This window comes from Ambystoma mexicanum, chromosome 7q (assembly GCF_040938575.1).
Source record: "Ambystoma mexicanum isolate Mex_15411 chromosome 7q, UKY_AmexF1_1, whole genome shotgun sequence".
Taxonomy (NCBI): Eukaryota; Metazoa; Chordata; class Amphibia; order Caudata; family Ambystomatidae; genus Ambystoma; species Ambystoma mexicanum.
The window spans coordinates 943,745,233-943,772,434 of NC_090941.1; the positions used below are offsets into that span (position 1 = coordinate 943,745,233).

General features: G+C 44.8%; 2 protein-coding genes across 5 annotated transcripts in view; one reads left to right on the forward strand and one right to left on the reverse strand.

The window, feature by feature from the left end:
* Window positions 1-26,143, reverse strand: part of ALG8 (ALG8 alpha-1,3-glucosyltransferase) — a 496,629-nt gene extending 470,486 nt beyond the window's left edge. Inside the window, exons 1-2 of one of the 4 annotated variants that reach the window (XM_069639934.1) lie at window positions 26,014-26,079; window positions 24,198-24,418 (exon numbers count right to left, since the gene is read on the reverse strand). Coding sequence is in view for 1 of the 4 variants with exons in the window: in XM_069639932.1 (XP_069496033.1) it covers window positions 26,014-26,102 (89 nt within the window). In the remaining 3 variants the exon portion in view is untranslated. Of the gene's footprint in view, window positions 1-24,197; window positions 24,419-26,013 lie in introns of all 4 variants that reach the window. The other 3 variants (XM_069639935.1, XM_069639932.1, XM_069639936.1) reach the window with 3 other exon arrangements.
* A 508-nt stretch (window positions 26,144-26,651) lies between these two features.
* Window positions 26,652-27,202, forward strand: part of NDUFC2 (NADH:ubiquinone oxidoreductase subunit C2) — a 127,076-nt gene continuing 126,525 nt past the window's right edge. Inside the window, exon 1 of the mRNA XM_069639937.1 lies at window positions 26,652-26,944. Within this exon, the coding sequence (XP_069496038.1) occupies window positions 26,806-26,944 (139 nt within the window). The 5' untranslated portion in view covers window positions 26,652-26,805. The remainder of the gene's footprint in view (window positions 26,945-27,202) is intronic.

Below are 27,202 nucleotides of genomic sequence, written 5' to 3' on the forward strand. Positions count from 1 at the left end.
AATACCTGTCGATATAGAACTGTGTATTATAATTTTCTGCTATGGTCGATCAGACGAAGTGTCTTTGCCAGAACCTAAAGGTAAGAACCATGGTGGACTTCTAGTGTAATGAGTTGTTTCATCAGGCCATGGCTCTAAGCGTTACCTTTAGTTGCTGATCTACCGTTTTTTTACAGAGAAGTACTATACCCAGCAAGGACACTTTGGGAGAAAAACTTACTGTCCACCCAGTTACTTCAGATGACTCGATGCTACAGCAAGACACAGTTTGCTGGATGAAAGGGCCCTGAAAATATGCCCACACTTTGATAGTAACAAATGCGCAATAAATAAAAACAATTACAAATAGGATAACTTCAATGTGGACAGAGCAACCCTTGGGGGTCAGAGTCCCAGTCTGAGAAAGATGAAGCAAAAGGCTACTGACCATTTAAAAAAGAGAACCAGGAAGTATAGTGGACATTGTCTGAAAAAGATATAGTAGTCTGCGTAATAGGGCCATCTTGGCTGTCAAACATTTACCCTTAAATGGTAAGGTGAGCTCTTGCAAAAAAGCCAAACTGGTCAGCTTGTAATCTACGAATCCACATTATTATAATATACTTTTGAGAAATCAGAATTGATCATATGACCCAACTATCGAAATTATTCAATCTATAGGTGAAATGGTAATAAGCACAGCACTTGAAAAGCCAGGCAAAACATATCAGATAGATTTGACCCAATTAATGTTAAGTTCAGATAATATTTTATGTTCCTTAATAGTTTCTAATGTGGCAGGCAAATTCACTGCTGTATACTTTACATACAGCAAGACATAAGCAGTATAGAGAGATGCAACATAAGGGATGCCTAGCACTTGTATGACATGCTCTGTGAAAGTGGACCTTAACTTAGTTACACACAAGTGGTTCCATGAAAAGGCAAACAGACGATAATGGGCACCCGGTCTTGTTCCCTTACTAATAGCAAATAGAGCAGAAATGCAGTCATTTGCTTTACCTCAGGCAGAAGAGTAATACAATAATCATTTAATCTAGTTTAAAGTAGACAGAACAAAGCCAAATTGTTACCTACATTAACAGAGCCGAGTAATGAGGTTCAATGGAGGCCAGCAAGAACATACTTCATGCCAGGAGATTTAAACCAGTGAACCAGCTGTCAGGTGAGAGGCGCTGGTCGGAGATGTCTTGTCCTCTCAGTGTCGACTGTTGGACTGCTGGGCTAATGCGAGGTCAATGGAGCCAACCGGCTCGCAGAAGAGACCGAGGAGAGCAGACTGCAGGAGATAGTACTCTGCGGGGACACCAGAAGAAGGAAGGCATGCAAGCATTCGCAGGTACCGAAAGGCAGTCTCCACGCCGCTCAAGCACATAGAAGCCCAGAGCAGGCGAGCTGGAACTGCAAGGGGCACAGAAGCCATGGAGCAGAGGTGACGACCCCAGAGAGAGAGCGGGTTGCCAAAGAGCTGCTACAGGCTTGCTGCGGGAGAACCAGCGCATGCCACAAAGAGCCGGTGAGTTCACCCAAGGGAAGCAGGCACAACGGGGCATTTCAGCAACCCTACCGAAGGAAAATAACAGTAAATGAAGCATATGAGAAAGGACGGGAGAGTGAATATTTCTTAAAGAGAGAGAACAGAATAAATATAAGAGGCTGTCAAGTTTTGATGTGTACCTATGGGAAAGTCCTGGCAGGAAAGAATATCAGAAAGATTCAAGCTGCGAGTGTATTCATATGATAAAAGCCCTGGCAGGAGAGTATACCAGGCAGATTCAAGTTGCAAGTGTGTTCATATAAGAAATCCCTGGCAAGAGAACATACCGGGCAAGGTCGGGTTGGGCAGTGTGTAAAGTACATCACATAAAGAAGTCCTGACATCAGGAATAGCCAAAGACCTGTTGAAACATATTAAAGAGAAGAAGACACCTGGCAAGAGAGTACAGCAGGTATCTTACCAAGATTCACACTAACAGCCAAGTTGTTTTGCATAGCAGTTGTGTTGTTGATCAAAAGAGACTCAATGAACGGATATTCTTAAAAGTATAAAGCAGAATTCTTAAAGCTATAAAGCAGAGTGAAGAGGAATCCAGGGGAAGCATAGCATTCTCTGGAACTGTGAAACGTATCCTTCTGGAATTTGTGTGTTGGCATTACACATTTCCTTTTTGAACATCTGTACACTACTCAAGGCCAAGGATATTTTCCCTTTTCACCATAGAGGTGATTTTTAAAATGTGAGGACCAGAATAGTACTTTGGACACCGGAAATTTTGCAATGGACATCTTGACATCAGACAGACCCTTATTTTTGTTTTAGGTAGGGAAATACTTCTCAAAGTAGGGACAGAGAGGCATTTTTCAACCCCTTTTTGTTTCAATAAAGGTTTATGGCCTAACCCATGAGTCTCCTGTGTCCATGTCACATTCCTGCTCTTTACCCTCCTTAAATTCATAGTGGGTACAAAGCCAGCCTCATCTTCAAAAACTAGTTTATTCATAATGCCAGACAAGATATCTTCAAGGATAAAACACAGTATCTTAACATTGGTGATAATCAGAAATAGTGTCCTATAAAATCCACATTTCACTTTAACAGACTACAACAGTAATCTAATGAGAGCCTCTCTCAATGAAGGGGGAGTTCTCTGTTGTCTACTGCTCCCAACTCCTGAAGCATACGTGCAGATATTTCAGAGAACGCTGCATTAAATACATAGGTAGCCTGACAGAGCTCGGGGGTTTGCCACCATTCAGAGTTTGTATTGTCCATTTCAAGTTCTTCTGGCTACGATTGACTTCAATTGCCACCCTTTCACCATTTGAAAACCAAGGGGGTTAGATCTCACTACATCTAAAGATTGCTCTCAGCCCATTCTTACCATTGGTGATGGTCTGCATTCATGAAATGCTTTGAAAGTGATATTCATCTTCAGAGGCTCACTGATAATAATGCCTTCAGCAGTCTCATATGGTTAATATCTGTCCTATAATGTGCCTTCGTAGCCACGCATGGGATTGCCTTCTCTGGTTTATTTGTGCATTCATGTTGGAGTTTGTTTTGCATTTACTCTGCACTCAAAAGTATCAAGTCTGTCAAGGTCCTAATACAATCCAATACCTTTGCCAATTAGTCCAATGCCATGATCTCTGAAACCCAACGTCTATCCAGGGCTTTCATGTAGCCTTCTAATGCATCTATTTTTCTGTGTAAAGCCTTCGTGGACCCCCATTGTGTGATAACGAAAACCCCCTGATCTGAACTTTAAACGACACTTGGAATGTACCATGTTCTCGTTGTTAGAAAAAAAAGGTGTTGGATCAGAATGTGCAATATTGCTCCAAAGGCCACAATATCGGATCGAACTGAAGGATGTAATCTCCAGGTTGTTATGATGGAACCAGCCCTCACCTTCAGATAGCAATCAGTCAAAGCATCCAGCCTCCTGCTTCTTGTACATAGTATTAGTGAACAGCATATGCATTTATGAAAAGGAATCATGTTCATTAGACTGAAATGATTACCTATGTTGTAATCCCTAGGCTCCACATATAGCATAGCTGACATCAAGAATCCTCTTGAAGCAGCTCCAAATGGCTGGCCACTCCTTTTCGAGGTATTTAAAATCGTGTCCAAAGCGCAATTAAAATTACCACCCTAGTTGATATGGGGAAATAATTTACTTGACATGTTAGTGATAAATTGTGCCTCATCCATATTAGATGCATGGGTGTTTCGTATAGAAGCGCCTTTGCCCCAACATGGTCACCCCAAGCCCCAAATATCTAAACTGCTTCATCTGAGCACAGCTTTTCCAATTGAAATTAAACACTGGGGTGTAACCTGGTCACCACACCGTGTGCAGCAAAGGGGAATGAACAAAAGAATAACTGCAGTTAAATGTGTCCTGATTTAACTGTGTTTTCTGTACCACTTCAAGGTAATAATGTTGGAGATCAATGGACCCAGTCATAATAATGGCTATAAGAGAGCTCTCGGTTCAGCGTGATACGTGCTACTGGCCTGATGCTAATACTTCCATATTAGTGCTTCACGTTATTAGGCAGAATCCTGTGCAGTTCCCTTGGGGACCACTGCAAAAAGATTAAGACTACAGGAGTAAGTAGTAAACCCTATTGGTAGCAGTCTGTACCACCCAGATTTACCTGGCAGCTGTGGCTGAGTAGTCAGACTTCTCTCAAGAAGAGTCAGGCAGTATGTAGAGTATACACAATAGGGCCAAAAACACAGTGGAACAAGCAAACACTGACCAGAGCTTTGTATCAAAAGTATATCATTATTTATTAAACACACACTTTAGAAAAAATACTAAAGTTAGCACTATAAGTCAAAGCAAGTTCAAAACACAATTAGAAAAGTATTTACACCTCCCCTAGCAATTACTAGACAAGTCGAAGTTAAAACACCCCTTTTTGTCAAAACAGAGGTGAGTGTGTAACTTAGATGGCACTCCAATAATTAGGTAAAAGGGAGAGAAAAAGGCAGAGCATACAAATAAAGCAATTCCCAACACTGTTCTCAGTCCAAAGCAAGTCAGTGAAGGCAGTATACACTGTAGAGCCAAAGTTCATAGGCCAGGCTCACTTTAAATGGAGCAAAGAGAAATGCGCCCAGGATCACACGGTTTAAAATGCACTAAAAGTCTTTGCAGAGTGTTCAAAAGAGGATGGGGTGATTCGAGAAGTAAGGTTAGAAGGTCTGGAGCCAACCCAGTTGGAAAGCCAAGGACTTAAGGGTCACCTTTAGCAATCCGAAGAAAGGGAGGCCAGATGGAAAACAGTAGCTTAAAGAGAGAGGAAGCTCCAGCGGCGGCAGTTGTTCCTGGCAGTGGATGCAAGTCGTGGTTCCGACCAGGGGAAGAGAAGATCTCGTTGAGGAGGAAACTTGTAGTCGTTGCACTGCCCAGGGAAGAGACCAGCCATGGAGTTCGTCGGTAAAAGGAGCGTTCCTTTTATTCGCGGTCAAAGTGGTGAAGCTTGGCTAACCGGTCGCCAGGGTGCTTGGCACGGGCGAGTCGACCAAGAGACGTCTTTGGAAGGCGAAGTGGCGAACTGGTTGATCCCACCAGCTCAGAGGGAGAAGACTCTTCCAGCAGAAGATCTCCTCTTGTCGTCGGGAAAGTGGTGAGGTCGTTGCAGCAGGGCTCCACTGGTGATGTCGTCGTTGCAGATGGCTCAGCTTCTTCCCTCTTTGGATTCTTAGGTCCTTTGGCGACTTCTGAAGTTCCAGTCCCAAAGGCCCTGCTTCTATGCAGAAAAACCCCCATTCAACAGCCTAGCTGTCACTCAAACATGCTAAGTGGTGAGCCGGGCGGCAATTCCCCTCCCCACACATCCTGTGGAACCCAGACAGATTGGCACCATTTGTAGGGCTTCTGTGGAGAAGCCCGTCAAAAAGTGGAACAAAGGAATCGACCTTGGTTAGAGTTACAGAGACGGACACGAACGCCATTTTAGAAAAGAGTTCTGGCAAAAAGACCCAACCGTTGATTTAATATTAAATAAATAAACCAGCAATATCTTTAACATTGCACCAAAAAGTGGTGCGTTTAAAATCAATGGGAAAATCCCATAGGAAATATTACAGTGGAATATTTTGTGTGGTAACCACTGCCACCAGCCAAAAACTCGACAAGGGGGGACTGGACAGTGCCCCCTTGAAAACAGACCCAGGGGCAATCGAATCAACCCCTTCCAGTACTTCCACAATATGATGGTGTGTACTGGTTCTGTTCACAATTTTGGACTAGTAAAGTCAATGGTGACTTTACATGCCCTGGGAGACAGTAGTCAGTCCCAGGGTATGGAATCTATGTTTGGGGGTCACTATGATACCCCTGTGTTACTGCACTGAGGGTGCTGTGTAACACATACACAAAAACAGATTATACCCTATGGAGTAAAAGGCCCCATAGCCCATAAGCACACAAAGAGTCAGAGACATATCTCAAATCATGTCTAAGAGTGGGAGTAAAAGAGTCTCACTCTTAGCAGGAGAAAAAAACAAACCCCAAAAAATTCAGCAAAGCTGTTGGGGGACTCACTAGGTTTGGGAAATTAGCCTTATAAGAGAATTCTCCCTAACACACGTCACTACACCCAGAATTCTCATCGTTTAATCCACTAATGCAAGTATGCCCCTTGAAGTGTTGAGCTCACCCTCTCTTTTATACCCATGTTTTTACTGTACATCCTGCGCCATTCCCAGGATGGGTGCCGGTGCAGTGGGAATGCTGCAGTAGTGATGGATACATTCAACGCCGTTTGTTCAAAACCTTCCCGGTCAATGAGATAGAAGGAACCTTTGCAGACTTCCCCACCACAGAAAATTCCTCGGGCCTCCTCCAATTATTCAACAACGCTGCTATGAAACTAGTGGACACTCATGCCCCCCCCTAAAATCCAGCAAGGCTAAGACCAAGCCGTCCGCCCCATGGTATGACCCCGAGCTAGCCTCCAACAAATGCTGAATCGGAGCCCTAGAGAAATGGTGGCACAAAAATCATAACTCGGGAGACCTCACCAACCTCAAATCTCTGCGCGCAAACCGTAGGATTCCGATTCCTGAGGCCAAAGCTGCTTACTACTCCACCACCATTGCTGCAGCCTCTAACAGGAGCAAAGCCCCGTTTGAAGTAGTAAAGCATTGTACCAAACCCTCACCCGACCCCGAGGTACAAGCAACTCAGGAAAAATGCGACAGAATCAACACATTTTTTATTGGAAAAATATCCAAAATCCAAGAGACCAGTGAATCAACCTCTCACAGCATTGGCCTCCCCTGCACCCTGGCATGAACATTGCCCTTCTGGGTCAATTGTCTCCTCTCTTTCCCCCGGATCTCCTAAAAAGGATTGCCTCCCTCAAACCTACTTCTTACACCAACGATATCATTCTGCTGGCCGCCATCAATCTGGCCTCCATCATTAAACAATTGACAAGCCTGGTGCTCAATGCACTACTCAGCATCATCAGTGCCTCCCTCGCAAAAGGACCATTCCCAGGCACCCTCTAGAGTGGTCTCATATGACATCTTTTGAAAAATCCAACCCTAGATCCAGAAGACCTTGCCAACTACAGGCCCATTACGAACCTCCTGTTTATTGGCAAAATCTTGGAAAAGGTATTTGCTGCACAACTACTCACCAGAATCGAACTCCACCTCCTAAATGACTATCAGTCAGGGTTCCGCCCAAAGTGTAGCATTGAGACAGCCACCATCCAGGTGATGGATGATGCTCCCCAAATCATGGATAAGGGAGACTCATGCCTCCTCGTTCTCCTTGAGCTCTCGGTTGCATTCAACACCATTGATCACTGCATCCTTCTCTCCCTCCTAGTTGACAGGATGGGATTCTCTGGCCCTGTCCTGAATTGCTTTACCTCCTACCTCTCAGGCAGACCCAGGCTGGCCAGGTGAACTTGTTGTATTCTAACCAACTCCAGGTCATGTGTGAAGTCCCCCAAGGGGCCATCCTCTCACCAATCCTTTTTATCATTTACATTGAGCCTCTGTGCACTCTCCTCAAATATCCCAATATAGCCCATCCACCAATATGCATATGATAGTTGTACATGAGAGTAAATAGTGTGCAGGACTTCATTTGTCTCCACAAATACCAAGCCATCATCCAGTCCTGGATGTCGACTACCTACCTCAAACTAAACCCATCCAAGACTAAATTCGACCTCATCGGTCCGCCCTCTAAAACAAAACTTCTCCAATAATGGCTCAATGATATGCACCTAGATGGATTTGATCCACAACTCTCAGACTCTGCTAAATACTTAGGCTTCACCATTCACAGCAGTCTGTCTGTCCAACAACATATAGCCAGGAAGACCCAAATAGACTGGCTCAGATCTCTACCCTTTGAAAAATCAAACCCCGATTTGATTTCTAAATTTATGAAGCGCATATCTCATGGCGGGGTCCCAGCAAAGAATTCCATCTGGGCGCAGATGACGAGCAATATAATCAATCACTGCACAGAATTTGAACATCTATTTTAATAATAATATGATTATACAAATAAGTAGGTTTTTAATTGCTTCCTCAATACACTCAATGATTCAATTTGCCGCAGATTTTGCGGAATAGAATTCCAAGAGCGAGGGCCCATGATAGCAAAGCGTCTGTCAGCCGAGGTTGAGCTTCTGTAGAGAGGAACTACCAGAAGACCCTGTCCGGTGAATGGCAAGGTACGATTAGAGCGATAAACAGCAATCAGACGATAAATAGGTTGCCGCCAAATCATGGAAGCACTTAAAGACCATACAGAATATTTTAAACATAACCCTTTCCTTCACTGGGAGTCAGTGAAGGCTCCTTCTAAAGGGAGAGATAGGGTTCTTCTGGTTAGGTCAAAACCGTATCGTACCACTGAGTTCTGGTTAATCTGCAATCTCTGGAGCTGATAATTCAGGATGCCCATCAAAAGGGCATTGCAGTAGTCCAGCCGAGCATTGGTAAGTGTTCTCACCACAATGGGTCAGTCTTTTTCAGCAACTAGAGGCAGTAACGGGTTCAGAGGTTTTAGCTGAAAATAGACTGACTTAATCTTATTTATATGCAAATTACAGCTCAGACTAGACTGCGATATGCAGCCCATGTTTTTCACTTTCTCAGGATATTTGGATGGGGCCCCAAATAATTTAGGGCAGGGAACAGAGTGTGAGATATTGGCTATTTTTTCTTTGACCCAAAAACAATGATCTCTGTTTTCGATGGGATCAGCTGAAGTTTATTCTCCAACATCCAACTTTTAATTTTACTAGCCAGGTCACGATTCCTCCATAGCCTCCAGTGGTTGTTTTAACCTAACATAGATTTGTGGGTCATCAGCATTGGAATGATAACACAGATCAAACTGGGCAAAAATGTGAAACAGTGGACGAATGTACACATTGAACAGTAACAGTGACAGGAAAGAGCCCTGGGGTACTGTGCATGTAACAGGCAAGGAATCCGATAAATATGGGCCTGCTTCAACTTGCTGGACACGGTCCGTCAAGAAGGACGTGAACCATTTAAGTGCTTCATCCGACAACTGAGCCACAAATCATAATCTTGGCCTGAGAATATCAAAATCCACAGTGTCGAAAGCTTTCAACAGGTCTAGCATGACCAGCATGCTAATATCGCCCTTGTCGGCAGCCTCGAGTAGATCGTCCCAGACTGCAGTCAGAGCTGACTCAGTGCCGCGGCCTGATCTGAATTCTGACTGGTATGAGTCCAGGATATTATTCTCTTTTTAAAAATTCTGTAATTGCATGGTAACAACATATTCTAAAATTTTTGTGCAAGCTGCAAAAGGGCAGTAGTTTGAAAGTAGTTTGAAAGTATTGTCAATCAAATTGTATAATGCAGATTTTCTTTTTTTAGAAGAGGAGTAAGGTAGGATTTTTTCAGATCCGAGGAACAAATCCTGAGTCAAGGAGGCATTCGCCAGAACCTGGATAATTCCACCAAGAGCGATGCATGTTGTTTTGCAAGATAATCAGGAACAGGGTCATAAGCAAAGTTAGTGGGCTTCAGATTGCTTATCAGATCAGTCACATATTCTAAGCTGACTCGCAAATTTATGTTTTTCTGGACCAACTCAAACATTAAAATCACTAGCCATTTTTGGGATGCCTGAATACTGGAATGAATACACAAAGGATAGGTAACATTTCTGATTAGCTTAAACAGAGCTTCAGATCTATTACTGGCCACATAAATATGCCCTTGAAGGCATATGGATTTGGCTTTAAGAATGTCATCCATATGTGTGTTCAGAGCAAGTTTGCCTACAGTACAATTACTTATATCCCTTGTCTTGAACCATCTTTTTTCGGTTTTTCGATACAGTCCTTTAGGGACTTAATTTGTCATACCATTAATTGTTCCTTGTAGGAAATTACATAACAGTTTTACAGGGAGCAACGGCATCACAATTGGCATGCATCTTAGTCATCACTTTAGTGCATAAAGCAATACAGGTCATATCAGATTGAGTAATCGTTAAATCACTCAACAGTTCGTCGCTAGATATACAATCAAGATCTTTCTTTCTACGATGAACCTCTAAAATAACCTTTGTATACTTATGGTGTAGGGTACAGTCAGCAACCATAGTAAAGCAAATCACAAAATGATCAGACCAGCTAACAGGTATATTTCCAGAATGATTTAGACTTAGGCTTCTGGATCATATGGGATCCAGACAGTGATCACCTAAGTGTGTTGGTTGATTAGAGAGTAAGCGAAGAACATGGGATAGCAGAATGTCATGAAGATGCTTACTGTCTGTTTCTCTGGGTTTATTACACCATATATTAAAATCATCCATAATAATTAACCTTGAGTGACAAGTGCTTCTGAACCCAGGTAAACATAGAGACTATCCAGAAAAAGACCAGCTGCACCCAGGTGGTCTATAACGCAAGATAAATTGACACAAGTCATTGAGAGTTAAGTGACATGAGCAAGCTAGATTTTGAGAGGTGGAATCCCATTTAAGGGGTGAATATTAAGCAATTCGAACGTAGTTTTAGCCAGAATGGCCACTCCACCACCTTTCTATGTCTCCCTATTGAGCCACTTCATCTGGAAAAGGTCAGGGACTAGAAGATGAAAAAGGTTGTGCAAGTAGAGGTAAGCCAGGATTCAGTATAAAAAGTATATCCAGTTTACTAACACAGATAAAATCATTAAAGGCAACTGCATTCTTAATTGCGGATCTAGCATTGATATGGGCAAAAGATAGGGGGGATCTGTAATAGTATCTACAGCCCTCTTAGGGTGGTCGGCGCTGATACGAAAGGTTCGTAATTTGCTTAGTGTTTGTAAGGATAGTACCTTGCATTGTATTCTTAAAACCCAACATTGTTTCAGCAGAGAAAGTAATCACCATTGTAAACATAGCAGACAAGCCGTGCTATTCCCAACCTGCTACAGAAATACAAGGAGTGAAAAGCTTACTGATATAAACTCAATGAGGAATGAAAAGAAGATGGTCATACACACGTACACCAGGGACTAACAAAAACATACCAGAACGAACTACAATTCCCTTGGGAGTTGTAGTTCCTTCTGAATGGGGCTTCGGGCAGTGTTTTCAACAACTCTTTTTCAATGCGATCCACGTTGCGTGCAATAGTCAAAGTTATGGACATTTCATTCTAGGTGGACTTGTGCAAATAGTGGCAAGAGGGTCTTAAATATATTATGAAATTCACTTTTTAAAATGTTTAAGATAATAGCCAAAAGCAGGATCACATATCTAAATTAACATAGTAAAATCAATAAAATCACAAAACAACTATGGCAAGTATTTAAATTCGATGCGCAGCGTGACGCGCCGTGTGTTTCTAATAGCAGCATAGCCCTTCATCCCGCCGCAGGATTTCCAGACCATAGTACAGGCCCTTTTGGTCTTGCACATCGATGGGGGAAATGCTCTCCTGACAGGGCTCCCAGCTGCTGACTTGGCTCCCCTAAAAGCAGTCCACCATGCTGCAGCACATTTTATTATGGGAGCTTGGAAATTTGACCGCATTAACCCCATCCTACGTGAACTACATTTGCTTCAACTTCAAGCCACGATACTACTGTTCAAGACTGCTTGTATCCTCTGTAACTGGCAACTAAGCTCCACATATCTGGTGGCACACGCTCCTCGCGCAGAAAATCGACCAACTGACTGAATTACAACTCGTCCGCAAGGAGAGGACCCGCAAACAATCCTTCTTCCGTCATGCACGCGCCGTCTGGAACTCGATCCTGGTGTCGGCTCGGAACAGCGCTCCACTGCTCTCGAGCTAGGTCCACACTTTAAATAGTAAAATAAAAATAATACACTGCATGGCTTCTTGACACAGCATAGCACATCTGAGCACCCCCCTTTGCTTACTGACCAGTGAACATGAACATTCTACAAGCGTATGATTTAGTGATTTAAAGGCACACAGCTATCAAGAAAATAACATGAGACCATATGAGGTTTCAGAGTTCACATGCAGACGGGTTCCTTCACTAACTGCACAGAATAGGTATTAGGGTCTCCTAGCAAACAGCAGATGCTTCAAATGATTTTAGCATTGGCGTAACAGGATACTTTTTCAAAGTAAGACCTGCCTCACAGCACCATAACCTCACTCTCTTCCTGCCCAGAGACCATTCAATGGTGGTTCACGGCAGTGAATCTATATTACTCTCTCGCTAGGCTTCCCACTACACACGTTCTTCATACAGCCTAACATTGACTCTGACTTCTGTCAGCTGGTCCAGCTATTCCAGATTCCCTCTGCATTCAATATGAATAGCTGCTTTGGAGGCCCAACATCTTTAAGACCCTGTTAAGCACAGCACAATGTTGTAAACTGATGATTACCTTTCCATAGCACCAGCATTATGTCTCAGGGCATTGAAGTGTTCCGATGCAAGTAGCTTGTGTTCCCTTTCTTTTTCACATTTGTTTGCTCGATGCATCTCACGCATGTAAGTCAACACATTCAAACTCCTCATTGCCAATTTTGCCCTTTCATATCTGTGTGCGAACCCGTCTGTTCTCTGTCATCTTTCTTCGCAGCTTTCCTTACTGTAGGCAAGGCATGGTATCACAAGTATTGAGACTAACACAATGGATACAATTTGTAAAACCTTTATTTAAAATGTTGGGGTTGGAGAAACTCCTATTTTGCCCTATAACTAAGATGAGAGTAGTCTCAATCATCAAACGAAAAACAAAACAGTCCTAGTGAAGTCTGTCAAATCAAAATGGCCTATGCTAACAAAAACCTAATGCCTGCCCTATGTCTTGTAGAAACGTGGAAAAAGGAGAAATGTATGCAAAAGGAAAAATTAGTGTACAAACGATAATGTGGCTGAACCTGCTCTCCTCCCCACTTTAGGCCTCACAGGGTAAGGCAATCATTGTAGGCAGTATCACACACTCTGGCTCAGTTTTCCACACAGTACAAAGTTCAAAACCGTGGATCGAGGTTTCCCTGGCCTTACACATTAAAGTCTCTTTATCTGACTTCAAAATGTATGTTTCAAGCAAAACGTCCATAAAGGTCCCCCTCTGCCAAGCTCAGACCTTTCTCCACACAGTTCTCATAGGTCCCCCTTGGCCGGGCTCAGACCTTTCACCACACAGTTCTCGTAGGTCCCCCTCGGCCGGGTTTAGACCTTTCACAATAAAGTTCAGCACAAAGTTGCAAGGGGGACTCCCTTCCCCAAGCTTAGTATACTTTGGGTCTCCCTGAATCGGGCTCGGACCCCTTTCGGATGTCTAAGTCTTTCAAATGTGCGTGGTTTTCTTACAGACCACCGCAGGACCACGTTCACTATTTCACTTTCACTCTTGCCGTTTATTCGCATTTTAGATTCAAACAATGTACCTTTCACAGAGACTTTCAAATGGGCTACTTCCTTTCACCGGAATCACTTAGTTACTTAGTATCTCTGATCTTGCAGCTGCATTTTACTTTAAAGTTCATTCGCGGATCTACCTTTCTTCATGTCTCATCTACACGCGTGCAGCCTTCACTGGTAATATGATGTTGCTACTTTATTCACTTTAACACACACCGGTCTCTCAGGTCTCTTGCCAACTCACCGGCTGTGTGCGCTTCTTTCTTGTTAAGCGGTTTCCAATTTTTGAGTCAAGGCTAGTACCACGGGATTGGCCTCGCCAACTCTGCCATTCAGACAGGAGGGTTGTTGGTGTCCTTGAAACACAATTCAATCTTCACTTGTGGCATTGGGCCTTCTACACGTGTCTTTCCCCATCTGCCGGAGGAAACAACCTCCTGTAGGGAAGTCCTGAGGTTTTCGGCCCGCTGCTCTCATCCATTGGTCAGTTGCTCTGCTCCAGTAGGTGTGCCTTTGTCCCTGATGTTCTGCTCGTTCTCATGTTGCACCTTGCTCAGAGTGGGTCTTTAGGTGTTGCCTTTTATTCATGTGAGGAGAGCCAACTGGTATCCGGTGTACGCACTTAGGGTGAAGTGCCAGACCCGATTAACAGGACATGTCCAGCAGTACGATGTGAGAGAGTTAGTCTGGTTACTCTCAGTCACCCTCTTCCTCTGAACATTGTTTGTGTGAAAAGACAGGAGGGTGGGTGGTTTCAGTGGAGGGGGGAGTTGGGACTTCGGTAAATCCTAAAAAATAGAATGGGGTAGATGGATAAAAGAGGGGGGAATACTGCATCTCACTATAGGCTATCACATCCCCACTGCCCGAAGACCCCTTCCCAGGTGATCCTCCCGCAATGGTCCAGCCCCAGGAACTGGATCCAAAAGCGATGGCCGTGCCCTGGCCAACTGGATGACAAGTCCCTGAGGACTAGCGGGTGAGATACCCTTTGGTTTCTCACACTACCACACAACCCTCAATGGCCTTCCTTTTCCATCGCTCCCAAAGACCAAGGTCTGGTATATACTTGGGGGTGGTCACAATTTGCCAACCCAAGCACAAGGTTTTGCACTTTTAGACCACTACAGTGGAGATTTGCACAGTATAGGGGCCTAATAACATAACAGAACACAACAATAAGATTTGCTGCTTTAGCTAGGGCCTTGGAGTAGGATTTTGCCATTTTAACCTTTATGGCAAAAAGGTCATTTCTGGCAATGCATCCTATTGATCCACTGTAAAGCCTGGATGAACTGTTCAGCCTCATTGAAATGGAATATCCAGCATATGTGCAAAACATATCAGAGGAAAAAGATCAGTGATTTGAGACTTGCAATGTTGTGGGCCTCCTCTGAATTGAGTTAGGCAGTGCACACGTGTTGCTTTATAGTGGGCTTTTATCTTTCGCTTGCAGGCTTCTGAACGCACCACACACAATATCAGCAATCACTTTCAATCAGTGAAAGTGATGCCCAACCCCTCACTGCAGCACTACAGAAAGATTCCTTTCATGGATGCATCTCCCAATCCATTCTCTCGTGTTTGACAGGTGTGGGACCATTAACAACACTTTTTTAATTACATTACAATGAAATGTGGAACTTTAGTGAGATTTGGGTCATGAAACATGGCAAATGGTATTCCCTACTGAGGAAACATTTATTCTGGAACATGTAATGCTATATAGGGGCCTCCACATGTTACACACAGTGCCCCAGTGATATGTAGCCGTGTTGGAGGGGGAGCTCTCTGTGCTGAAGCAGAGAGGGAGTCTGTGGCATGCAATTCTGCAACATCTGCCCTACATGAGGAACAGCGTATCGATATGTGAAGTCCGACAGAAACCTCTGTACCGAGCAAGAGATGCCATAATCATGCCGCAGTGCGGCTTTCTCAAAACTCCAAGCCCCCACCCCCAATACATTCCATGGACTTAGCTGTGGCAAGGCTCCCTGACACAAACTGGAATGCATCCCAATATCAGCCGACATTTTCCCAGCACGACAGACATTTGTGGCAAAAAGGGGTGGGGATTAGCTCCCATTTTATGTATCCTGTCAATTGCAACAACTCCCTTGCGAGCAAGTCCATCGGGAGAAGGAGTATAAGAAGGGGCAAAGGAAACAGGAAGGTGGTGGTTGTTCGGGTGAGGTCAGTTGAGGAGGAAGTGCAGAAGAAAAGTTAACACCAGAAGGAAGGATTGTGGACTGGAGTATGGAGGCGTTTTGGAGGCAAGGGTAGGTACTGGCTGGTGAGAGCAAGTGGTACTGTGTTGCCAGTGTGCATGTAAGGTGGGTGAGTGAGAATTGTAGAGGTAGCAGAGAGTGAAAGGAGGGTGACTGAGTAGATGTTTGGGTTGAGTAGTTGTGGAATGGCGGGGTAATGGTGAAAGAGTATGAAAGTAATATTGCAGGAGGGAGAGAGAGAGGGGGGAGAGAGGGAGAGAACGAGAGAACGAGAGAAAGAGAGAGGGAGAGAGGGAGATATCTTGGAGGGACAGAAGGAAAAGGTACAAGGAGAGAAGCTGGGATGGAAAGGGGAAAATAGTAGTGGGAGGAGGATAGACCAACAGTGAGAGATAGGGAAAGGAACATCTGGCCATGGAAAAAAGGAGACTGAGTGGGGCTTGAACGTCTGGAATGCACAACCCTACAACCATTTAGAAGTACCTCAAAAGGTAGTGTAGGTCCAGCCTAGGAAGTCCTGGGGTGAGAATAGATGGATAAGGAGATTGCATGTAGGCCCTCACTGACAGTAAGGCAGTACTTAGATAGTATGGGTTAACATGCTCTAGATACTAACCTGGGGAGTGGGGAAGGAAACAGCTTCTTCTAAATGAGAAAACGAGGGACAACTCTTAAGAGCCCTTTGAAGAAATCTTAATTAAAACCCTTGAACCATCCCTGGGAGGCTGTTAAACTGAGAAGCTCATCCAGTCCCGTTTTAAATGCCAACAGCAAAATGATTGTCAACTTGGGTGGTTGTGGTTCCGTCTTTTGGATAGGAACGACCCCAGTGTGATGGATCCCAAGCAGCACATTGGTTGCCATTATGTTCCTCAGCATGTAGGGATATGTATTCTGCTTTTCCAGTTCAAATGTACAAGCAGTGTGTTCGATCTTTCACACTGGTTTCAAACAAGGATTGTCATAGCTGGATACTGTGATGAATCCAATGTAGACATCACTGATTCCCCAGTGGGATCCTCCTCCCATGTGGCCTGGGGACAACAGCCACTACTTGATCCTGACCCTGGGGGCAGTTTTATGAGGGAGGATCACATGGCAGGAGACAACTACCAGGGAGTTATTATGACTTCATTGGAGGAGTTACAGAGTCCCCCCCTTTCCCATGAGAAAGGTCCCCTGACCCCCAAGCCTTAATGGGCTATTGTCAAATAACAATTCCCCCCTGTAGAGAAAGTCAAGAAACCCTTTCTCTACATCATTCTAGTCAGACCCACGCTTTTCTTCCTAACACTCATAACTTACACATAACACTGTTTGTTCTTAATATGCCTTTATGTAAGGTAAAGAGGAAGAACCATTTAGAAGTTAACAATCCAAAGGTTCCCATGACCTCTAATCTTGATGTGCCTTTTTGTGAAAATCATGCAGGAGATAAATGCCCAAAAGGAGCTATGGACTTCAACTCCCATAACCACTCAGGTATTGAGATGAGGAAGAGGACAAAGGCATGTATGCAAAGTGACAGCAGCTCAAAGTGCAACATGCAGACTAGTTGTTTTTCCAAACCTGCAATGCGCAGGACATTTAAAAATGGACACTGCATTATGAAGAAGAGAGATGCAGCAGGGGGTGCAGAAGCTGATGTTTCCATTCACGTCGGGGCTCATGAACGCGAAGCATACCGACAAAGCAGAGGAGGACGTTGGGAAAGGAAGAGGATCAATGCATGTGAGTGGGAATGACCATGGAGACCCCAGGAGCATTGTAGAAGCTCCAGGAGGTTCAATCGCTCGGTGAGGCAGCAGACTTCACCCTAGGCCGAAAGGAAGAGCTGGTGTGTGACCGCGGAGCTGCGCTGGGTGCTGGGGAAGCTTCCGCACACTCCAACCTGGAAGGCAGAGGAAGAAGCCATACCGAAATAATGCCGGGAACCCTGGAGAAGACTATTGAGTCTGCCCAAAGCAGCGGGGGACACTAGGGCGTTCCACCAACCACGCCAGCAAGTGATTGTAAGGTACAAGATTGCTAATGCAGAAAATATACAAAAGCAAAGTTTATTTGAATGCAGTCAAGACAATGTACAGATTCAATACCCAATAAGAAGAATGTTTGATGCAGAAAATATACAAAGGCAAAGTTTGTTTGAATGCAGCCAAGGCAGAGTACAGAGGCAAAGTTTGTTTGAATACGGTCAAAGGAAAGTACGCAGGCAAAGTTTGTTTGAATACCACCAAGGCAAAGAACCAAGGCAAGGTGCCATAAGAGGAATGTTTGTATGCCGAAAAGACAAAGTATAAAAGTAAATCTGAATCCAATACAGAAGCATGTGTTGCCAATGTTGAGGAGAAGATTGAGGAAGTCGTTTATTTTTTTTTAATTTATTTTATTATTATAGGTTAACATAGTAACTTACAGACGTGTATAAACATATGTATCATATTTCACATCAAGTCATGACCGTCTGCACCCTACCCACGTCGCACACAATGGTTCCTCCACTTCGCAACTCTACTCCCAAGCGACCACCTTGGCAACCGTCTCCTCTTGTACGGGTGTATTTCTTAAGTCTATAGCACCCTTCTCAGAGGTGGCTAAATCTGCTATCGATTGCCTCCAAGCATCCACCCCCTCATCACATTGTTCCGTATTCCGACCCACTGCTTCTTGCCACACCACAGTCTCTGCTTTTGCCCATTTGAACAGGTACCTCCACCACACCTGCATTACTGGCCTCATGTGTGCTTTCCAACCCATTGATATCCTAAGTTTTGCAAGTATGTACGCCAAATCCTTAAGCTTACTCACATGTCTAGCCCTCTTGGGCCTTGTGAAGCCCCCCAGCAGACAAGCAGATAAGCTAGGGGAGATCCAATATCCAGGGTGATATCCGCCTGTGCTAGCGCTTGGGCCATCTCACCCCATAATCTTCAGATCTCTGTGCAGGCCCAGAACATATGAACCAGATCTGCATTAATCTCTCTGCACTTTGGGCATGATTGTGCCGCTGCCTGAATGTATGAGCTTGGCAAAGGCCGGCTTAAGCCTGTTTACCATTAGAGTTGTGAGACTCTTCCCATCCCGATTCAGTAATGAAAGGGGCCTATATGAGCCACAGTCTGTAGCCAGCTTGTTTGGCTTAAGTACAGGAACAATTATCGACGCTCTTAAGGACCCGGGTAGCCTGCCTCGTTCAGCATTGCTAGTAGTAGAGCCAAGACATCCGGCCTATATTCTTTATAAAATTGACTGGGAAGCCCATCCGCTCCTGGGACGTTGCCAATTGGAAGGTCCTTTATCACATACCTAGTTCTTCTATGGTGATGGGTCTTTGTCAGGCATGTTTAGACTGGGGAGATTAATCTCTGACAATGCTTCATCTAGCATTGATATGTCACACTCTGAGGTTACACCATACAGCTGCTTGTAATAATCATAAAAACATGTATTCACCCCTTCCTGCGTCTCACATAATTCATCGTCTCTCCCTACAATCGCTCTAATTGTCTCTCGTTTATTCTCATTTCTATAAAGCCAGGCTAGCAGGCGCCCGGGCTTGTCTCCTTCTGCATGTTGTCTCTCTCCATATTTCCTGTAGCTCAGTTTGTTAAGCCTGTTTCAGTGTTCACAACATTCTTGCTGTAGGCGGGATACCTCCTTAGCCTCCTCTAGGGACCTATATCCTAACTGCTCTATGACTTCTCGTCTGTCTTCTGCTTAAGATAGAGCAAGAAGTTGAGCAGAATATTTTCATAGATAGGTATACCAAGCGTCACATGGTACATGCTATTGTGGTAAACTTGAGAACTGTTAAATGCATAGGAGCACTGGTAGGTGAATACCCCAGACAGCTGAAGTTGAATCGAAGAACTATGAAACACATAAAAAGTCCTGGCAGGCGAATATAACAGGCTGCTGTGATTGCTTGTGATTGTGCAAAGACTCCTGGCAGGTGAGCACACTAGGAGATCTGAGAGTCCTAAAGAGAAGCCCTGGTAGGCCGTTGAAAGCTGTGTTCCGATTCATGGCAGGTGAGTATACCAGGTAATCTGCAGAAATACAAGAATGTTTACAAAAATACTTTTGCAGAACCTTTTGTTTAAACAAACCTTTTTGGTTAAACACGAACGTTTTGAGTCTAGTAAGACGCCAAGGAACTGTTAACTTAAGAGACATTTGCCAGCCTGTTTAAGAATGCAGGGGAAGTGGACCATCCAACGTTCTTTATCTTTTGGAAAATTTTAATTGGAGACACTCTTACACTTTTGGTTTTGAACACTTTCTTGAAAGACATTTCCTTGCACCTTTTGTCAGGTAGGTTGTTTTGGACACAAGGACAGGTTTTCAGTTACTGACATCCTGACAAAGACAAATCCTTAGTTTTAGTTTTATTGAAGTCCTTCCCATTTAGAGGATGAAGCCCCAGCGCCCGCACCAACTTCTTCCAAGGTTCTGAGAAAACATGTCAGAAAATAGGTCACACAAATCACATTCCAAATCCTGAAAGTAACAGTTGACATTTAATATCTCTCCTAGCATTAACGTTACACAAGGGTTATTAGCTGACCACAAAAGAATACAGAGATCACCTCTAAGAAAGAAGCATTACCCTTCCACAAGGGTTATTAGCTGACCACAAAAGAATACAGAGATCACCTCTAAGAAATAATTAAGATCAGCAATCCCCTTATGGCAGTAGACGTTCACCACTAATAGATTGAAAGACATATCATCTGAGGACAAAGCAACTGCCATCGCCCCAAATGGGAGTTCATCAATAATGACTGCAGACATTCCCAGGACCAAGTCAACAGCAGTGAATAACCCTCCAGGTGCCCTCCCTCCCTCCCTTGCTAACCCAACCCCTGCACCCCCCCAAAAAAGATCCATCTGTCAAAAACCTGGGTTTCAAATTGTCGGCATCTCTGTCCATGGCCGACCAGGTCTCATCTGTGGTTCAAAGGGCCAATTTTAAGCTATGCATGTTACGTAAGGTTCTTCCGTATATCCCAGCTGAGCTCCATGCACCGGTGGTGTCAGCATTGGTTATCAGTAACATCGATTACTGCAATGCTCTCTATTTGGCTCTTCTGAAATATCTTTTATGTCGTCTTCAGTTTTTTCAGAATGCGGCGGCCAGGGCTATTCTACATCAGCCTTGGGGTGCTCATATTACCCCACTGCTACGACAGCTTCACTGACTCCCTGTTGAGCAACACATCAGGTTTAAGACACAGTGTATTCTGCTTAGGGCTATCCATGGTTTGGGTGCAGAATTTCTTCAGAGCAAATTTGCTCTGTACATTCCTGTCCGGCCTTACAACCTCCTAGGTTCAGGCTCACTCGCACGGGGGGCTGTGCCTTCTCGGTGGCTACTGCCAAAGCCTGGAACTTGCTGCTTCTTGTGCTACGCAGCGCCGAGTCCCACATCGCATTCCGCCATGCTCTGAATACTTTTCTGTTTTAATCTTGCTATCTTGACCCTTGCCTCTTGTCAGCGCCAAGATGCCTTCGGGCTTATGTTGCGCTCTACAAATATTATTAAGATAAGATAAGCCTTTGCTGTCTGGGTGAACACTTGAAACCCATCAAGCACTGGGGCCTCGATAAGCCAGGTATCTAGGAGCAAGAAGCAATTTGCCTCTTTAAGAGTAGTCATAGCGAGCAGATTAGGAAAAAGGTGGTGGCTCCCCCTCGTGTTCCATGATTTAATACACAAGGATATGTCTCCCTTCACAGGAGAGCCTACAATAGGATAGTTATGGGACTGGTTTCCACCACAATGTTGACCTAACTGCCGAGCAATCGATGTTATTGCTATCAGATTGTTGGTCGACCCCCACCACTGATCTAGGCACATGACTGGTGGGGTGAACCACAATGCCCAAGCCCCCCCGGAAGCCTATGTTGCCACCCTCCTGCAACATGATGGGGCAGACGTCAAAGACTAGGGCCTGGAAGCTAAGCCTTTTAGAATAAACAAGCTCCTTAACCAAGTTAGAATTAAAATGGATAATGAAGATATCTAGGTGGATTCTGTCAGGAAAGGCAATACGGTCAATATCGGAGTAAAATAATAATCCTAGAGCTGGAATCTCAGCAAAAATCAGTAGAATATTAGACTTACTCAGGCAAACCGGGGTGTTAGGGCCCATTAGGCTAGTCATTTTAGCGGAAATTCACTTTTACCAGAACTTAGGTCTTTACTCAGGCCCACCTGATTTCTGTCGTTCGTACCCTTATGAGCATCACTGCCTTTTGCTTGTTGCAATACACTATAAGATTTAAGCCTGTTAGGCTCGAGGCTAGATGAATGGGTCCAAATCAGTTGATGTAGATTGGCCGCGAGTAATTGCCCCACTAGTTGACCCACTACTGATGCCAGAGAGGGATATAGGTTAGATGGTAAATTCCCCAGTGCAAGAGCACCCACAATGTCCCCAAAACCAAGATTACTGGATTGAACCGTGACCTGCGAGGCAGCCTACGGCCAGGTCCTACCACCAGGCATCTCCTGTACCATGGAGAAACCAGAACCCACGGACGGGGAGTGAACTACACCTCCCATACCAGAGTCGTCCCGTTGGTCAAAGGCCTGGCTTACTGGATGGTACAGAGACTGCAACAAGATATCACATTTGGGCATAGGAGCCTTTTCCCCCTCAGCTGGTGTCATACCATAATTGCAGGAATTATTTGTGCTCTCCAAACAGTTTGGTGGAAGGAGAGTATTTTGGACTACCAGAGCTGCGGGGGCATGGACAGTAGATCACACATAACACCTGTACTTGACCTCTGTTTGAGGTAAGAAGGGTGAGGCGTTGGATTGTCCAGGTGCACAGGGTCCGTCTGTGGGTTAGAGTCTGCCATAGACGGCTTTGCCAACAAGAGTTCCAAAGATCTTCCTTCTTCCAATAATGGGGACATGTTTGAAGCGGAAAATTGCTTAGAATTGAGTCTTAGAGTGATTTGCACATTTCAATGGGAAACCAGTCATTCTTTCTTCACATTTTCAGCTATCTTTGCTTTAATCGATTTGGTTGCTAATTTGGTTGCTAAAGGAGCATCACAGGACACAAGCCCCCCCCCCTGCACCCTCATAAGCCTTATTATGATTAGTCAGGTTGGGAGGGGTAGGACATTCCTTGGTCAAATGAATCGTAGTACAGCCTGATATTGTTGGGTGACGGGGCAGAAAGACATTGTTCGAATTGCAACATCGGGATAGAGGAGCAGCAGTGGAAGGAGCCGAGACTATATCGGTAGACTGGTCGATTATTTCAATTACCACGTCGGAGGGAATGCATTTTCCAATGGATGGCAGGGGCTCACCTCCAAGACTTACCAGACTGTTCACAGTCTGGTGGAAGCGCATCTCCAAACCGATTGTATCCAATTTACTATTCACCTCGGTTATCATAGAATTTTTGGACTTCAGCTCATTCCAAATGTCGTAAAGGGCAACAAGAGTTAAAAACCATATTTAGTGCAGAAACCGTAGGGAAGTGTCCGACGGATTCTTTCGTCAACCTCACGGAGAGTGTGATGCATTGCGGCATTTTCAGTGAGGTCGACTGCCTCAGCAGAGGATTCAGATCTAACGCGTGCATGTCCGTCTGGTTCATTAGTGATTGCATATTTGTCGGTTACTTAGATCATACGGAGACGAAGTTAGATGCATCACATGTTTGCTGGATGACAGTGCCAGCATTATCATTTGGCAAGACCCCCATGAGTGCATTGTTTTCCATGGCCAGGTCCGTAAATTCAATAATGCTGAGGTCTGTGAAATCTTTTACACCCAGCAGACACACTCTGTCCCTTCATAACAGAGTGGTCAAGCATGGCCATCCCTATCACTGGTGCCAAAGATTTTAGTTCCGTACTACTGGCTATGGATTTCACAAAGTAATGGTCAATAAATCGTTGGCCAGCTATTGGGGAAAAAACAGAGTTAGATTGGGGAGTTTTAAAATCAGCAGATTCTTTATTGTATTTTAAACAGATGCCAAGGCTTTTATCTTGTGAGTTAACAGTTTTCACATTTCCGAAACTGACCGGATTGAATTGGTCATCAGGGTTCAGAACAAGCTGGGTTACACCTTTCACCTCAATGTTAATAGGGAGTTCCTGCCATAGCTCTCGAGCGCTAGAGGTGGGACGCGTACATTTACAGAGCGAGGCAGACTCCTGTGGTAAATGGATAGTGGAGCTTGCAAGGCGTTGTGGAGCCAGTAGTTCCGGCTGGTCATCTTTGACAGATTGGCTTCCAATGCCTGATCTCATGCTGGAGAGATATGGTACGGTTGCTTTGAAGCTGACCTGGACTTCACACTGTCTAGAGGCAGGCAAGCGGCATATCTAGATCAAAGGAAAAAATTACCTGCAGTCTCTAGATTGCTTAAAGTTGACAAGCAAAAGTCATTAAAATTAAAATACCACGTCAGCACCACAATGCCAGAATTCAGAAAGAAACAGCAAACGGGAGACCCAGATCAAAAGGAAAAGATCCCTACAGTATCTGGGTCGCTAAAAACAGTCAGGAAAAGTCAGTCAAGAGGCTTCGCTATGGAGCGCACACTCACCAAGAGCATCCGAGGCTCAGCTCCTACAGGTCGGGCAGTGAGAGGTCCAGTCGCCATCAACCCTTGACCCGTGGGCCACGAACCGCAGGCTGTAGACTTCAAACAGACTGATCCACTACGCTGCACCACACCAGCTAGGCTCTGAGGAAGCACTTGCTCTGTACCGCAGTGGCCCACACCTCTTACTGATTCAGTCACCGGCTCGGGTAAGAGGAAAGCACCTAAAAGTCAGGAGGAGTCAAGCCGCACTGCACAGCATATGATATGGCATATATAACGCGCCTATACACAAGTGTTTCAAAGCGCGACGAGGCAAGGGAGGGGGAAAAGATCCTACTAGGCCAGGTGTCATACAGATCGCGCAAGTACATGGGAAGGGGGAAAGTGCGGGGGGCAAGGGGACAGTGCAGTACACGGGATAATAGAATAAATAACTAAGTAAAAGTAAGGCCAGCAGGTGGCAAGTGCAAGGGTAAGTGCAGGCATTAGGAGTCAAGTGCTGGTAATGGGACTGTAGGGATACAGAAAACAGTCCCCAAGTGCAGGGGTTGCCAGGAAGGCAGTGCAGGTATGTGACTGGCGGGAGAGGGGACCTGGGCCCGAGATCAGAGGGTGGCCAGGTAACCAGTGCGTTTGGAGTTTCAGCCAGGATATCAGCAGGGGAGAGGAGGAGAAAGGGCAGAAGCAAAGAGAAAGGTTTTGAGGTGCTTCCGGAACCAGAGATGGTTCTCCTCAAGTTTCAGGGAGGCAGGGAGGCTGTTCCTGAGGGAGGCCCCAGCCAAAGAAAGATCTACCACCAACTCGTTGCTTGGAGAAGCGACCGACCTTGAGGGAGTTGGAGGCGGATGAGCAAAGTGTTCGAGATAGAAGCTATTTAGGAAGAGAGAGTTGAAGGTATTGAGGTCCCAAGCCCCAGAAGGCCTTGTGGACAATGCAGAGGGTTGTGTACTTAATCCTCGCAGCCATTGGGAACCAGTGTAGAGATTTCAGTCCTGGAGTGATACGATCCCTGGGCTTGAGGCCAAGGACAAGTCTCGCAGTCCTATTCTGGATGAGTTGCAGAGGGCGGAGAGTAGAAGCAGGCAGATTTAGAAAGAGGATGTTGCAATTGTCCAGCCTAGAGAGACCATACGCTGCGTACACCGCCGGAATCAATTCAGTTAGCAGCCGCTTCTGATTCTCTCAATCCCTTTTCTCCTAGAATCCTGTATCTTCAATGCCATGCTCCACCAGTTAAGGCTTGGTAATCATGGGTGGAGTAAGGATGTGCAAAATGGGTACACAGACAAATGCCATGATGCCTCAACTGTGCATAACAGACACTGGAAATTAAGTAATGTGATAACTGGGTTTAATTTAAACAGGTAATGTCGAGGTAAGTGGGATTGCTGGAAACCAGGTAGTTTAGCATTAAATAAACCAACAATAATGTGCCTAATAGATATTGTAAACTACCAACATGTTAGCAATGTACAATTTATAAAAACGGAATATTGTTTAATCATCCAAATATGTGGATGCTTATACTGTCACTGAAGTTGGGGCGCTACTAGTCATGCACGTAAAATAGTAAAGTAGACAAGACCTACAGTAGCCTGATAAGCCAACTTGCAGCTATGGATTCACTCAAGCAGTTTTCAAATGTCCCTCTGAATGGCTAGGAACTACACTTGAATATGAACTGGAATGGGGTTTCTGAAGATATAGGTGCACAGGGAGCAGCACAGCTTTGCAGGCTGTGCGGGGCTCAGATTAACTATTCATCCCTCGCGGCGAGCTACTACGAAACTGCAATGGGCCATCCTACAAATCTTACTAGGTTGGGATGAGCAGACACTTTATCAGCGACACTCCGACTGCCAACACTGTGAACCAGCTACCCACTAAATCTGCAGCTGCTGCCATCTCCACTTTCAAACCAGCGACGTACACGTACAGAGTTCAGCTATAGTCGCGGTAACACAGCTGACCCACAGACAGTGGGCAAACTTGGCAGCCATATTGGAAGGGTGTGATTTACTCGTGAGGATCTATACCGTCTGCTGCAAGCACAGGGACTTGAGAGACACACGCCATCGAAGATTCCACAACATACAGTCTGACACATTCAATAAGAAAGTGAAGTTAGCTTCAGTTATTCTATAAAAGTCTCAGTCAGTATGCGATCACAAAAACGACAAAAAGGCACCCAAATATTAGACCGCAACAACGTGACAATAATTACAAGCGAGCGGGCTACTTGGTAATTCTCAGAACTGTATCAGTGTCCATTCTGTTACTCATTCAACGTTTTAAAACGTCCCAAGCCTGTTTTCTACAAATACCTCTGCTTAAAGTGACAATTGTTAAATACTTCACAGCTTCTCAGTATATACGTCTATGACTTTATTTTCAGTGTTCAAATATTTGTATTTGTTTTAACAGAATAAGTAGTAAGACATATGTCTAATTGAGAGATCAGTTACAAGGATGTGTTTCTCGGAAGGCGCGCGGGCTGCACCATTTCCTCTCGGAAGTCAGGCTGCCGGGCGGCTTTAGGCGTAACACCATTTGTGCGTCGGCGTTCATCCTCCGCGTTGTCCTTCAGCTGAGGTTGTAGGCTGCTGACATGGTTTGGATACCGGAGGAGGCTCGGGGTTTACCCCCGCCACGATTATTTAACACAAATTCGGCATGGTGCGGCTTCATGGGCTGGTGTACAGCAATCCTGGGAAACGCGCTAAACCGAAGGCCGCCCTTGCTTTCCGGTGAGAATGGATAAGGGGATTGAAACTAATTTCTAAAGCCCCCACCCTCATGTTAAGTGTAAGCCTCTCTTCCGTATCTGCCTTTGTTTTTTTTAAATGCATGTTTAGGAACTTTGAATCTGCATTTGTTACTGGTAAAGTAACACAACATCATTTAAGTACCAGAATGCAAAGGATTGGAACAGGTTCCAGCGATCTACTCCCACATGGCATGGTGTAAGGTTATAAGATTGTTTAACTAAAAACGCTCTTGTTATT